At 41.1% G+C, this 15,693-nt stretch overlaps 1 protein-coding gene across 3 annotated transcripts; it reads left to right on the forward strand.

Moving 5' to 3' along the window:
* Positions 1-743: 743 nt before the first annotated feature.
* AGXT2 (alanine--glyoxylate aminotransferase 2) lies at positions 744-15,306 on the forward strand. Of its 3 annotated transcripts, XM_021551945.2 has the most exons (14): positions 752-795; positions 2,628-2,713; positions 3,032-3,216; positions 3,522-3,645; positions 4,496-4,590; positions 5,681-5,774; positions 6,790-6,883; positions 7,711-7,811; positions 8,870-8,962; positions 9,680-9,812; positions 10,916-11,004; positions 12,503-12,652; positions 12,993-13,091; positions 14,561-15,306. In XM_021551945.2, the coding sequence occupies exons 1-14, from the start codon at positions 771-773 to the stop codon at positions 14,669-14,671; spliced, it is 1,479 nt and encodes a 492-aa protein (XP_021407620.1). In that variant the 5' UTR covers positions 752-770; the 3' UTR covers positions 14,672-15,306. The 3 variants fall into 3 exon arrangements, with proteins under 3 accessions (XP_077646102.1, XP_021407620.1, XP_021407627.1); XM_077789976.1 differs by lacking the exon at positions 2,628-2,713 and having other exon boundaries at positions 744-795; XM_021551952.2 differs by lacking the exons at positions 5,681-5,774; positions 7,711-7,811.
* Positions 15,307-15,693: the final 387 nt, after the last annotated feature.

Below are 15,693 nucleotides of genomic sequence, written 5' to 3' on the forward strand. Positions count from 1 at the left end.
TCTGCCTGCTGTCTCGTGTCCTGCTGTCTGGCACCACTGAACAGAGCCTGGTCCATGCTGACCCCTCCCTGCAGACGCTGACAGACAGGGATGGGCTTCCTTCTCAGTTATCCCTCTTCAAGGCTGAAAAGGATCGATTGTCTCAGCCTTTCCTCATAATAGAGATGCTCCAGTCCCTTGCTCACCTCTGTAGCTCTCTGCTGGACCCACTCCAGGAGCTCCATGTCTCTGTTGTGCTCCAGAGACCAGCACTGAGCAGAGACTCCAGGTGAGACCTCACTAGAGCTGAGCAGCAGGGCAGGATCACCTCCCTTGACCTTCTGGCAGTGCTCTTCCAGAGGCATCCCAGGATTGTGCTGGCCTCCCGGGCCACAAGGGCACTGCTGCCTTGTGCAGTTTGTTGTCCACCAGGACCCCCAGGTTCTGCTCCACAGAGCTGCTTCCAGCAAGTTGGGCTCCAACCTGTGCTGGTACCCAGGGTTATTCCTCCCCAGGTGCAGGACACTGTATTTTCCTGTGTAGAATTTCAGAGCTCTTCTCTGACTATCTCTCCAGCCCGTCGAGGCTCTTCTGAAGGGCTCACAGTCAAACAGTGTCAGAAGACGGCTCTGGCAGGGATAGCGCAGGGTGACTTAAGGGGACAGCACCAGAAGAAGAGCGTGGGATGACCCCGGGGGACAGCATGGGATGACATCGAGAGAATGGCATGCGAAGGCACCGGAGGGCCAGCAGCACACGCGTCGGGGCGGGGCGGAGCCGGGGCGGCGGAGATGGCGGCGCGGCGGCTCGGCGGCGGTGAGGGGCGGTGAGGGGCGGTGAGGGGCGGTGAGGGGCGGTGAGGGGCGATGAAGGGCGGTGAGGGGGCGATGAAGGGCGGTGAGGGGCGGTGAGGGGCGGTGAGGGGGCGGTGAGGGGCGATGAGGGGCGATGAAGGGCGGTGAGGGGGCGATGAAGGGCGGTGAGGGGCGGTGAGGGGCGGTGAGGGGCGGTGAGGGGCGGTGAGGGGCGATGAAGGGCGGTGAGGGGGCGATGAAGGGCGGTGAGGGGCGGTGAGGGGCGGTGAGGGGGCGGTGAGGGGGCGATGAGGGGCGGTGAGGGGCGGTGAGGGGCGATGAGGGGCGGTGAGGGGCGATGAAGGGCGGTGAGGGGCGGTGAGGGGCGATGAAGGGCGGTGAAGGGGCGGTGAGGGAGCGGGGGCGGCGCTGCCGGGGCCGGGCCCGCGGGGCTGCGCCCGCTCCGCGCAGCGCGGGTGGGATGGGGCGGCCTGTGCGCCGAGCAGCGCGCGTGGAAGCGCTTTCGGTGTAGCTGCAAGTCCCTTGGAACTTCCCTAATCCATGGGTTTTCAACTACTTTTTTTGAGACTGGGCTCTTGTAGACCCTATATTCATTTGTGCTGTAAGTGGTTGTAAGGGAAGTGACATTCTATCTAATTAATTTCAGGAAACTTTATTCTTCAGTCATTTATATTTTACATGTGTTTTAGAAATTGGTTAAAACCTTTGGCTTTTAAAACAAATTTGTAACTCTCAGGAGATGGTTCTAGGTGCAGAAATAGAGTCTCTTGAAATACCTGCTCGGAGAGACACAGGATGGGTCAGGTTGGAAGGGAACGCAGTGGGTCATCTGGTCCAGCCCCCTGCTCAAGCAGGGCCATCCCAGAGCACAAGGCACAGGATTGTGTCCTGAGGGTTCTTGAATATCTTCAGTGAGGGAGACTCCAGAACCTCTGGGCAGTCAAGCAGGGCCATCCCAGAGCACAAGGCACAGGATTGTGTCCTGAGGGTTCTTGAATATCTTCAGTGAGGGAGACTCCAGAACCTCTGGGCAGTCAGGTGCCTCTTTCTGGTACCTGCTGAATTGCATCTGCAGTTCAATGAAAGGCAGGACAGTGTGATGTTCCCAGGATTTTGGAGCAAGGATGGAAGATGGCAGCTGGAGTTGTCAGGGCCCTGACACAGCTCGTGTCCCCTGGACAGCCTCCCCCAGGGCTGTACCCCTTGCCCAGGAGCCCTGCTTTATCTGTGCCCTGAGCCTTCAGTCCCTGCCTCAGCTGAGTCGTGAGCCTTGCCACCAGCCCAGCCCTGGCTCTTCTCCTGGATGGACCTTGGCCTTCTGCTGTAGCCTTGTGTCCAGCCCTGCCTCTGGCCCCGTGTGCTCCTGCTCCTGCCTGGGCTCCCTGGGTGAACCTTGGACCTGACTCAGCTCCATTTATGTGGGGCATTCTCGGTGAGCCCTACATTCAGGTCTGTTGGGTCTCTGCCCTGCTCCCTGGGACCACTGCAGTCACCCTGGGCGCTGTCAGGGTGTAGAGCGTTCACCCACTGCTTCCAGATAAGAACTTGTATTAGAAACAGATTTTATTTTTAAACTAAAAATTATTGTCAAAATAGAAGTCCATGTGAAACTGAAAACTTTAGTTTTCATGGGTGAAACATAAACACCTTTCTTTTAAAATTACATATATTCAGCTTCTTACTTATTTTTCCCCAAAGAAAACTTCTCAGACCAAAAAACCCTCCAAAACTTTCTGTGACTGTAGCTTATGTGTTCCATGAACAAATTTATTGAGCAAATATTTCAGGTGTGTAGTTTGCCAAGTGTTTCATAATTCTCTTACTATTTTATAGTTGCCTTTAGACAGCAGAAATGGAAAAGTTCTGTCTCCATCAAAACAAAAATGCCTCCTTGTGATTTTGTACCTGAAAAATATGAAGTAAGTCATGCATACTACACTGAAATTAAATAAAGCTTCATTCCTGGGTTTGGGTGATAGGTTCATCTGCTAAATATGATTATAAAATTTGCTTCTTTGAGCACAGCCCAACTGCTACAGCCAGGATATAACCTGTAGACATACCTGTGTGACAAATCTGTAATTTGAAAACATGTAAGAAACAGGTAGGTATGTGTAGAACAACACATTTCAAAAAGCTGAGTTTCAGAGATTTGAACAGCCTTCTATGTGCCAGAATCTGTTACGAGGAATCTGTTAGAAGGCACGTCTGGATACTGACTGTTTTATTCCACTCAGTCCTATCCGTATGAACGTATGCAGAAGATCCGTGAGCAAAATATTGCACCTTCACTGCGAACGTATTACAAGAAGCCATTGCTGCTGCACCAGGGGCATATGCAGTGGTTGTTTGATCATGAGGGACAAAGATATCTTGATCTCTTTGCTGGAATTGTCACTGTCAGTGTTGGACACTGTCACCCGTAAGTATGTTGCTTTTTGATTTATGGTATAAAATACAGGAAGACACACCTATGTTTGTTTTGTGCTTCAATTATCTGCAGCACTGTGAGCCTAAAACCAGAATATAATTTACAGAATTGCCATGTGTCACAGTTCAATTTCTGCTACCTTTTGAAGATTTCATTAATTTGGTCTATTTGTTCCTCTATCTGGCACATGGTGCAGCATCTGCATTTGCAGAATCAATAGCACAGAGGTATGTGCACGTATGAGTGAGGAGTCTGTCTGGAATTCAATCCCTTTGTCTCTCCCTTGCTACATGCAGGAAGGTAACTATGGCTACCCAGAAGCAGCTGGCTCGCCTGTGGCATACCACCAACATCTACATGTACCCAGCAATCCATGAGTATGCTGAGAAGCTAACTTCTCTTTTTCCAGATCCACTGAAGGTAAATTGCTTCTGACAAGAGCAGGGGCTGGTGAAGTGGGTCTCTGTTTATAAGAAGTATTTATTAAATAATTGAGAGTCATGATATCTTTAGAGAGAAAATCTGTATGGGGAATTCAGACTGTCAGTTAAAGAGCATGAGGGTCCTCAGGGCCTTTTTTTTTAGACCCAGCTGTAGGCAAGCATAATATCCCCATATCTGTTCTGTTTATTTTCTCTCTTCACTTGTCACTGTGAGGAGGCATTGCGGGCTTAAAAATTACTTTAAAGGAGCAAAGAAAATGTTTAGTATTCTTACATATAGCTGGCCTTAATTTTCTTGGTCTCATGAAAATACACAGTGAGAATTGTTTGACAGTATTTTCTGTAGTATGTGTAAATATTTACCAGCATTTAAATAGATAAACCACAAAAGTGTCATGTTTCATATTTACTGAAACAGTAAGAAAAATAATTTTTTGTTTTCGGGTAAAATAAATTGGTGATAAAATAAAATTGGGCTAGCAGAAGAGTATGAAGCTGTTGCAATCTTAAAGACGGAAGGAGAGTAAAAAAAAAAATTTATATGTCCTCTTAGTTTGACCCAACACTTCAATTTCTTTCTATCAGAAATCCATCTTAGGAAATCCTGTAAACTGAAACCCTTTGAGGTTTTTCTGTACCCTCCCAGGGCACATCAGTTGGATCTTTGTTCTTATATACAGCATAAGATCAGGACTAATTTTATCGTGGTGAGGTCACCCTGTGGCAGTGCTAGGCTAGAATTCATCATGTTATTAACCAATATGGTCTGATGCTGAAGAAGAAGGAGGTGTTTTTGTGCTGTACCGATCCCAAGCATTCTCCCACAGGTGGTTTATCTCACCAACAGCGGATCAGAAGCCAATGATCTAGCTATGTTCATGGCAAGGCTACACACCCGTAACTTCGACATCATCTCTCTCAGGTAATGCTGACAGAGCTTCAATAAACCACTCTGTGTTTGCGATCACTCTCTGCATGCCTAAAACAAGACATAACTGAGAACTCTTTCACCCCAGGTCTGCAGAGGAGAATGCTATAAAATTACTTTATTTGACAAAGAGGAGTAAACCAGGAGCTGAAGTTTTTATATAGCATGTTAGGACTAGTTTGTAATAAAAATGCAACCTGCAATTTTTGCTTGTCTTACCTAGGAAATTATCTGATGTCTGTGTTTAGGGTGTGCTTTGATATACTTTTGTTCATGGCCAGACCAAGACTGAGCAACTGCTTCATTCTTCCTCCATTTCCCTCTCTCAGTGCCCCTGTGTGAGGGGTGCAAAGGTAGCTCTGAACAGCGGTTCAGTGAACCTCAGCAGGGAACTGCTCTGCCTGGGAGCTGATTTTTGTTTTGTTTGCTTTGCTGCCTTGTTTTTCTATCAGAGCCCTGAACCACAGTTCACTGCACAGGTATGCAAACAGCTCTTCTGTCATAATGACAGGGATGGATGTGGGCTGAACACCAGTACACTGTAAACAGTTCACTTTACTGTACAGACTAGGGGGCCTTAAATATTAGAATAAAAGGCTGTGTTAATGAAGAGCTTATTTTTCTGTTACTGTGTCAACAGAACATTGGGTACCTACCTTGTTTGTGTATCCTCACTAACCAATTTTGATTTGTATATAAAACTGAGAGCAAACCACCATCTAGTTTAATGATTGGCAGCACCCATTAGAGACAACAGCTGTTTCCAAGATTCAAAAGACAGAGATGCTTGCTCTGTAGGGATCAGGTGCTACAGCAGAACTTCATGAGGCACTGTCTGAATTACTGTTGGTTCCAGTAATTGTAATCATCTCCTCTCAAACATTTCTTCACAGTATTTATATCTGAAACAGCAGAGTCAAAAGGCAGAGCAAAAAATGGCAGTAGGAATCTCTCAGTTTCAGTACAACAATGCACATTTTCCCCAACAATTTATATCTCAGAAGCATGCCTTCTCAGAACTAATATTGCTCCAGACAGTTCTTGGAAATGAGTGATGTTGATCTGCTTTGTTGTTTTTGAATAGAGGAGGATACCACGGAGGCAGCCCTTACACGCTGGGTTTGACATCTCTGACTCATTATAAGCATGGTGTTGCCAATGGCTTTGGCTGTACAACTGTGAGATTTTTATTATTTTTTTTTAATAATCAGGGTAACTAACATTTTATTTGAGTATTTCAGCAATTACTATGTTTTCTGCCCTCAAGTGCTTTATGGTCACTAATCAAAACTGCAGTGTAGCAGTTTCTGCTGTGTAAATTCAACAACAGCCAGAGTCCCCTTTTCTTCTATGTATAGTTTCTTAGGCTAATTTGGAGTTAGGACAGCCATAATGTGGGTGATCCATGATTTGCAATTATTTAGTCATGCTTGAAGCTTGCATGGAAGTCTGTGTAAGAAGCAAAATAGTGTTCTGAACCCCTTTTTTTCAAGTTCGTTTTGGCAGATCTGTGCAAAGCTGCTTTCAGATGGTCTGGAGCAGATCCTTCACTATAATGAATGGGAATCCTATTTCAGCAAGACAGGAGACATATCTGTTGAGGAGATCCACTGAAGTTAAATGGCAGTATGTTATGTCCCTGCCCTTGAGCAGATTGGAGAAACTTTCTAGAAGCCACTATTGCTGACTCCAATAGTTGCAGGAGACAGCTCAGCCATATTATTAACCATAGGAAGGCTCATTTACAACAGCTTCCCAATCTGTCTCAATGAATGCCCAAACTCATATGGTATTTCATCAACAGCAAGGATTAGAAAGCTGGAGCTGTCTCTATTAGATCTGCCTGCCTCACTCTACTTTGCAGATTTTGTTCATATTTCAGATTACTGAAATACTACCAGCAAGTCTTAAAATGCTGGCATTACCTTTAGATAACCAATATCCTGATCAAGAATGAAAAAAGTAATAAAAGACCAGTTGAGTGGCTGTTGCTGGAACAATCTAAAATTTTTGGTTCCAAAACTGTCTTGGTTATTTGGTGCTACTCCTAAGTGTTCCTCATACAAGTTCCTTGAACTGTGTTTGCCCCTTGACTCTAACAGCTGTTATTCTGTTTTGCTGTTAGTCATTAGATCAAAAGATCTCTTAGAAAGGTGTCATCAAATCTGTAGCTATTTCTCTTATGCTTGACAGACAATGCTACCAGATGTTTTTCGTGGTCCATGGGGAGGCAGCCATTGTAGAGATTCTCCAGTGCAAACTGTTCGAAAATGCAGCTGCTCTGAAGGTTGGTACATGACAAAAATTTGGTTCTCAGATTGCAAAATACTAGAGGGCTGTAAAAATAGGTTATAATTACCTCCTCAAGCATAGTGGATGTCTGGTTAGGTTTTGCAAGGCTAACCCAAAAAAAATGTTGCAGAGAATCTCAGGACCCTGCATACAAATGGGAAAAACCTGGGGCAGAGGACACCATGTTCTCAGATTTCTTCTTGAAATCCCAGTGTTTGTTTCCAGTATTTTGTCATTATCAACTCTGGAAGCTGTGAAACTCACTTCAGCACATCTGGAAGAACAGAAGTATTGATGGTCTTTTTTGCAGTTCCTAACATTCTGACAGCTTTCCAGCTTTTATATTGGAATAAGGCAAATAGTAAGCACAACAAGCAATAGGCAGAGGTCTTACACTGGGCAAGATGTTCCATACACAGCACAGTGTGAAATCTCCTCTACAGTAACAATTCGAATCAGTTTTTCTACTATTTCAACAAGTGCTTTTTATTATTTTAATTCATTTGCACACATAACAGAATGGTTTGTTTTTAGCTTTGCTGTCCCTGGTGTATGGTAGCATTAGCCATACTAAGTGCTCTGTTCTTTATTTAAGCACAGACTTTATTTTCCAGAATCCTCCTACCTGCACTAACCATGGAGTACACATTTACGAGAAGAGACACTCTCCTTTAATGTTTAGCTTTTTCCTGTTCATTTGAGAGGTGGGATTTACCACGCAGTCATACAATACTTGTTGCTTAGATGCATAGCTTAATATTTTGAAGCTAGTTTTGTGTCATATTAAGCAAATCTCCTTCAAAGTGTTTCCCCTGTAAACAGTTGCATGTCTTGCAAAAGACCAGTACATTGAACAGTTCAAAGATACTCTGAATACCTCAGTGCCGAAGACAGTAGCTGGATTTATTGCTGAACCAATCCAAGTAAGTGGTTTGCCATTTCTCAGTTGTGATAGCACAAATAGTGTGAAATACTCAAAATCTGATATTCTTTAGCAGCAACCTTACCATTGATGTTTGCTGATTCTTACTATGATTTTCTAATGCTTTAAACACCTTAAGTGTTTGAAAGAATCAATGCACTGCCTTCAAATTCCAGCTTTTGTCACTGACTTCAATGGAACTAGAATTTTTCTCATGAAATTCTACACAGAATCATGATGAAACATACACATTTTTTCCTGCATTTAAATAGTGAGTGTAATGCATGCTATTGTTTGGTTTCTATTATCTTCTTTCAATTTTCATTACTATTTCTGTAAACTTTTAACTCAACACCCCTTCTCCCTCCTTTAGTCATGTTGTCCACTATATTTTTAACAGCTATCCAGCAACTGATGGCCACAGGATTCATTCTCCTAAATTTTCACCCTACATTCACAATTGCTTTATATGTGGTTTTTCAATAGGAAAAATGGAGAATTCATCCTGGGCAAGAGGAACAATGTGAGAACTGTGACTATGAGGGAAAACTGGAGCAGTTATCTGTTTTTTTCTGTTTTCTAAGTATTTATGTACTTGAGTCTAAAAAGCTGTTCTGGTCCAGGTGCAGGGAAAAATTGAATTTCCAAGGCAAATGTAAATTGTCAAAGTGAAAATATATTGAGGAGGCAATGTTCTAAACAAATTAACCAAAGAAGGAATAAGAATTCTGTGGTCAGCTTCATCAGCAAACAGTTCCTGGGTTTTGCTGCGTGTAGATTTTCATGGTCCTTGTTTGGGCAGTTTCTTGTTAATTGACTTGGTCTTACAATGATCATGGTCTCACAAACATTCCTGCCAGCACAACTAATGGAACAGCAGGCAGCACTGTGGAATGGGAATGCATGACCTGAGCAGAAGCTTTCTGAAGTAGTTTCATTGCTGGAGCCAGAAGCTTGTAACAGCAGTCCTGCTGTTACCTGAGGGCTGCTAGGCTTTTTTCTCAAGTAGAATTTGTTTCCTTGTTTTTTCCTGAAAACATTGTTTTTCTCTCCTGGCAGGGTGTTAATGGAGCTGTTCAGTACCCAAGAAATTTCTTAAAGGAAGCTTATCAGCTTATACGGGAAAAAGGGGGCCTTTGCATTTCAGATGAAGTGAGTCAGATTTTCTTATGTAAGAATTCTAGAGTAGGGTACCTCTGAAAGTTATCATAACAGAATCCAAGTGAAGCCTGGAAATAATCTAAACAAAATGTGATACACTTCATAGCTTAAGTTTAACACAGTATTAAACTGCATCTATCCAAGCATAGGAGCCATCCAGTTTTTACTGCCTTTATTCTCATTTTGGGCGAAGGTAATACTTGTAGCAGAATTCAGTCCTTTCTTTCTGGGAGCAGTAGATTTACACAAATATGCCACAAATGCTGCTCATGATGGAAGATTTGTCAAAATAACCCTTCCTTTTATGAGTATTGTTGACAGACAGAATACAGAAGAGACTTGATTGCTATACCTCTGCAAGTATGTTTTAGAAGTAGAATTTTCTTGGCTAAAACAATATTAAAACATTATCAAATGCTTCAAATGATTTTACATTTCCTCTCCACTTTTTTAATGGAAGCTGCATCCTATTTGTGCATCCCGCCAGGCCTAAGACATGATGACGTTATCACATGAAAGAAAAGTCCAATTACAATAAATAGGATTTTGTGTAGGACCATCTGATTTCCGGTCCTAATACATATTGACTCCAGATGTAGTTGCTGTTTAATGCAAATCAAATAGAAAGTAACAATAGAAAGACAAAAGAAACCATACTATAAAGTGTGAGAAAGTGATGAGTGTTTCTCTGAATTTTTCCTTTGAAAGGTACAGACAGGATTTGGACGGACAGGCAGCCATTTCTGGGGGTTTCAAACACATGGTGTAGTCCCTGACATCGTTACTTTGGCAAAAGGAATTGGTAATGGCTTCCCAATGGCAGCTGTTGTTACAACAAAAGGTATGAGTGTTCTGTTCCACTATGATCTAAAACAGAGTAATTGCAAAACATAATATAAAATAATTACTGGTGGAGAGATGTGCGTTTAAAAAGATGAATGTTACTTAAAACTTTATCTCAATCTATCTTTTGACAGATGAATTGGATCCTCATTGCTTCACTTGTTTCACCATGGGCTATATCAGTACAGAGCTGTATTTAAACGGGTTTAGTTGTTTGAAGTAGGAATGAACATGTGAGTGGTTTGCAGAGCTGGTAAAAGAGCCTGGAAATCCTCACTGAATTCACTGTTTTACTGATAAATATACTCTGAATAAATAGGGCAGGATTTTACCCAGCTGCTTGATTCGTACGAATAGCTGGTTCAATCTAGTGAGGAAAATCTGTAGATAGCAGGTGAGAGCATATGTTAGAAGCATGACTTTTAAAATAAGTTTTGTTTTGATACCTGCTAGGCAGTATGGTTTTAGGAAATAAACATACTTTGCAGAGCCTGCTTTCAGGAAATCTTGCTGTTTTGTCTCCAGCAGAATTCGAGTTGACCCACAGTAAATTAAATTGTTGTTACAGTACCAAATGTTTAAAGCAATTCAGTACAGTTACCAAACAAGGTAACTGTAGGAGGCCACCAAGATGATCAGAGGGGCAGAGCACCTCTCCTAAAAGGAAAGGCTGAGAGAATTGAGACTGCTTAACCTGGAAGAGGCTTTGGGGTGACCTATGTTGGCCTTCCAGTGTAAGAAGAATGGAAAGGGACTTTTTACAAGAGCATAGGAATAACAGGACAAGGAGGAATGGCTTTAAACTGAAAGAGATTAGGTTTAGATTAGATATGAGGAAGAAAATCTTTACAGTGAGGGTGATGATGCACTGGCACAGGTTGCTCAGAGAAGCTGTGGATACCCCATTCCTGGCAGTGCTCAAGGCCTGGCTGAATGGGGCTCTGAGCAACCTGAGACAGTGGAAGGTGTCCCTGGCCATGGCAGAGGAGTTGGAACTGGATGATCTTTAAGGTCCCTTCCAGCCCAAACCATTCTGTGAATTCTATGATTCTGTGATTCGATGAACTGAAGGAGTCACCAGTGTTGTTCTTTTTCTTTTAGAGATTGCAAGTTCCTTGGCTCAAAACCTTCACTTTAATACGTTTGGAGGAAACCCTCTGGCCTGTGTAGTTGGAGCTGCAGTTCTTGACGTAGGGAGAACATTATATGAATTTATCTGTATCACAAGGTCTTTGAATCAAAAGATGAGAGTTGCATGTATAAGATAGATATATATATATATATATATATATATATATATATATATATATAACTTATATGTATATAAGTTATAAGTATATAAGTTATAACATATTGTATATATTGTTATATATAACAATATATATATATTTCTATGTGGGTAATTTTTTAAATAGCTAAGTACATAAACATATGCATGCATACATGCATGGCCAGTGTGTCCCATACACAGGAAAAAATCCTGATTAGTTTAATAGCAAAAATTTTCAGATTTCTAGAAAGAGTAGGAGCCCTATAATTATGACTTTAAAATCATCTTTATCTCCCTTTGGTTCTCATTTTTTCATAGCACTACACAAATCCACAGCTAATAAAATCTATTTTCTGGTATACATGCTTAGCAAAATTTTACTTTATGCTTTATGCTTACTTTATGCTTTTACCTTATGCTTTAAAAAACCTTAATGACCAGACAGTTACAAATACCAAGGTCAGAAATCCTTTTGGAAAAAAAATTGCTTCATGAAAAAGAAAATAGAAAAATGTGCAACATATTTCTCTTATTATCCAGTAGGAAATCAGTCAGTGGGTAGTAGGTCACTACCACAAATCAATTTGTCTTGACTACACACAGAACATTAATTCCTGAAGCTCACTTCATTACAGCAGACACTGTTTCTATTCATGCTACTTTCCTGACTGATTTGGGGGTTTAAGCTATTAATAAGATGGATGATTGCATGAAGAACCCATGTTTTGGGGGTTTTCAGCTCTGAAATAACTCAGAGCCAAGTAATTCCAAGGAAATTGTTAGAGTTAGAAAGAATAAAATGAAATTGAAAGAAAAAGAAAAAAAAAGGAAAAGTAGAAACAACCACTTTATCTTCTGTAATTATTTTTAAATGTAATTTTTCTAAATACAGATGTTAAGTTCATCTAATGTTTTGTGTGTAGGTGCCAGTATATGCCCGCAAATATGAACTCTGATTAAGGAGGACAGTGTAAAGAATGAAGAAAAGATTGTTATAAAAAACATGTTGTTGCTAAATATAATATTCAAGGTGTTCCCTGTCTGGTACACACAGATAAGCCTAGTCAAATTGTATTCTTCTCATGATACTGAAAAAATTAAAATATTCTGGTAAGATTTTGAAAATAATCCCTCTGGTCAGGTATTTTTCAGTTATGAGTACATGTGAGCAGGAATTACTGAATTAAATGTAAGTATTAAGAAAAATGTGAAAAGTGCCACAGAAATATCAAAGCATTATGTGCAATTGTATTCTGATGCTGTTAAGAGGATTTTATGAGAAGGAAAATGTGAGCACCAAGATAGTCAAGGAACATAGCAAGGAAGTGAGATAAATATAGTGTCAAGTTCAATGGGGATTAACAGAATGTGTTGAAAGCTTTTCATGCAACACTGTCATGGTACTTCATTTTAACCAGGCTATTGAAGAAGATGGTCTCCAAAAAAATAGTGAGGATGTGGGAACATACATGCTGCTGGAGTTGGCTAAACTACGGGATAAATTCGAGATTGTTGGAGATGTCCGTGGCAAGGGACTTATGATTGGAGTAGAAATGGTGACAGATAAGGTTAGTGACTTCATTCCTTTCAATTTACAGTGCCATTGAAGTTTTTATCACATTTTATTTTAGTTCAAATATTAGAAATATTTCCTGTTAAAATGCACACACTGCAGTGGGAAAACATTGCTCTGACTAAAAATGAGCCAGAACACTCCATCATTCAGCTACTTCACAAGCTTTGAGTAAGTAAACAGTGATACACATCTTAACTGCACAGGCTCATGACAGCAGGGAAGTTGACATTTTCAGCTACAGTTGGGATTTATTGGAGAGACTGGAATACACCATCTTTGTCAAAAAACTAATTTAGAATACCTAAGTGAAGTTTAGTATTTCCTTTCCTTAGGACAACCGACACCCTCTTCCAGCTGAAGAAATCAGTCAAATCTGGGAGGACTGTAAAGATATGGGGGTTCTGATTGGCAGAGGAGGACTCTACAGTCAGGTACTGAACCTCTGATTATAAAAAAGGTTATCTTCTGTCCTTGTGAACTACATGCCTGCTTCCCTCCAGTTAATTTAGTTTAGTGAATAAAGTAGAAAATGTATACTCTTAGAAGCTATCTCTGTTTAATGTTGCTCATTTTAAAACTGGACAGGAATTGTATTACTATTTTCAAACATTCTGAACAAGCTCAAAGCTTGGAGTTTTCCTTCAGAGAGACAACCAAGGTAAAAAACCAACGTACTACAGTCTATGCAATTTAGAAGAACTCATCAATACTCAGGACCGTCTTTGCACAGTTTAGGTTATCACCTGACATATCAGTACAAAACTAGTTCTTTGAGTCTGGGGAGCTTGTAGTTTTCTAATTCTATAGTAATTAAAGGGGGGAAAAATGGTGTTTACAGCAAGTTCAGCAACAGTACAAAAGAGAGACTTGGATGTGAAGGCCATCAGCCGACACCAGCTGCCAGTGTACTCCATGCTGTAGCAAGGACACTGCACCAGTTCCCTGAAGCACTCTGTTAATGGCAGAGAATTGCCTCAGGGCTGGCCTGGTCAGTGAAGCCCTCTGACACAGACAGAAGAGGCAGCTTCCATGTGAGATGGATGGAGGGTAGCTAAAATAAATCAGATACTGTACCTGTCATCTCATCAGTTCTTCCCTAAGTCACAGACCAGGAGGCAGGTAACAAGCTGAAACTCAGTGCAGTAAAATCTCGTTCTGTCTGGTAAGAGGGCTGTTTACCTAAGTGTTTGCTTCAGCAGGGGCTGTGGGTGGAAAAACCCATTACTCCACTCTTTCTGTATTAAGTCCCATTTCAGAAAAATCTGAAATTTAAGATTCTTATGCAAAATGAATACTCTTGGAAACATAGATTGAACATTTAGATTTAAGAGCCTATGTTCTTGACAAGTGTAGTTGTAATTATAACCCTTCCTGATCGACATGCTTTCCAGCTATAGCACCCTAACTACAATATAGTATTTAGTGATTCATTCATAATGCATTCTCTTAAAAGCCTTTAAAAGCAGCCTATAATAAAACAGCAAATCAACTGACACAATGCAAGAGCCTGCCACTCTCAGCAGATACTACTTTTCCCTGCAGTAGAGCTGCAAGAAAGGAAAATAGGTCTGTCTCTGTTCTTCGTACAAATCCTCTGAGATTTTACTCTGTCTCTGTCTGCCAAACAGAACTGCAGACACGACCTACTCTACTTAGGTCTTTTGTGGAGGCAGTTAGGTTATCAAGAGGGGGTCATGAGTCAGATGCAATTCAGTGCAGTCAAGTTCAAAACTGCTCCACTTCAAAGTGCATTTATCATAAGCCTCAGTGCCTGCAAATGTTGTTCTCCTTTTTTCCTCACTTTTTTGGGGCGGGAGTGCTGACCCAGATAGGCTGCTTGGAACTATATTCTTTCTGTACAATTTGAGCATTTATTTTTCTTTTTGTTCTCGCTCCTCAGACTTTCAGAATTAAGCCTCCTATGTGCATTACTAAGAGCGATGTCGACTTTGCTGTGGAAGTATTTTGTACTGCTTTACAGAGACACGTGGAAAGAGCAGCTGCAAAATAGAATTGATTTGTTTCCTTACATGAGAGGCACACACAATCCCTGATACGTGCAACCTAGACTGGGCACTAATCTACCCTGGAAAATAAAACCACAGTGTGATGATTTCATGCTTGTTCAGTATCATAAGAGCATTCTGACAGATACTGACAGTGTTCAACAAAGGATATGATGTAATCTGTTTTGTAAATCTACAGTTCAGTTCTACAGTGCTGATTTGTATGAACTACACACCTATTTTGCCATTATCAAAAAAAACTTGACTGGATTAACAGAGTATCAAATGGAGAGGCAGACGTGTTCTTCTTTCCCTTGTGAAAATCCTATCAAAATCAGTAATTTTTAGAAAGAGTGACAGAAAGAGTTGGGAAAGAAATTTTAGACTTAAAACTGTTTACCCTGCCTACAAGGACACACTGTAATTAGAGCATTACAAAAAGTTTGCAGATAGTTGAGATGTTTTGAATTATAGTAATTATGTTTATCATGGGGATAAGAAATCCAGTCATCACTCTCTCCAAAACACAGTTCTCTTTTCCTCCTACTGCTTTTGGGATTGCATAGCACACCCATTAATCATTTTGTAAAGGTGTAAACTCTGGAACATGGAATAAAATATTCTTTCTTACATAATCACATTTTAATGTGTAAGGTCATTGCTTACTTCGGCTTCCAATAAAAAAAAAACAGATATTGTGGACAGTCAGCAAGAACTGTACATTTATCATTTTACTTTTGTTCCAACTTTAACATTGGAAAAATTCACTGACTCAATAAAGTACTGTGTCAGGTTTGGGGGAGGACAATATTCTTTAGAGGAACTTTGGTAACAGAGCATCAATACCTCTCCAAATCTTACTCCATGGGTCCTAAACAATATTGTTGCCTTTGCTGAGCACTGCTTTCTCTAACTTCATTGATAACTCCTGTGTGCAAACCAATTCTACTCCAAAATCAGGTGTTTGCTATCCCACCTTTTTTTTCTACTGAAGATCAGGCAGATTATGCCTTTAAACAGAAGCACG

This window comes from Lonchura striata, chromosome Z, assembly GCF_046129695.1.
Source record: "Lonchura striata isolate bLonStr1 chromosome Z, bLonStr1.mat, whole genome shotgun sequence".
NCBI classification, from domain to species: Eukaryota; Metazoa; Chordata; class Aves; order Passeriformes; family Estrildidae; genus Lonchura; species Lonchura striata.

Coding starts and splice junctions, on each gene's coding strand:
- AGXT2 (XM_021551945.2), top strand. CDS start 771: ATGGCGGCGCGGCGGCTCGGCGGCG. Junction 4,591..5,680: donor TTCGACATCATCTCTCTCAG/GTAATGCTGACA, acceptor GTTTTTGAATAG/AGGAGGATACCACGGAGGCA. Junction 6,884..7,710: donor AAAATGCAGCTGCTCTGAAG/GTTGGTACATGA, acceptor CCCTGTAAACAG/TTGCATGTCTTGCAAAAGAC.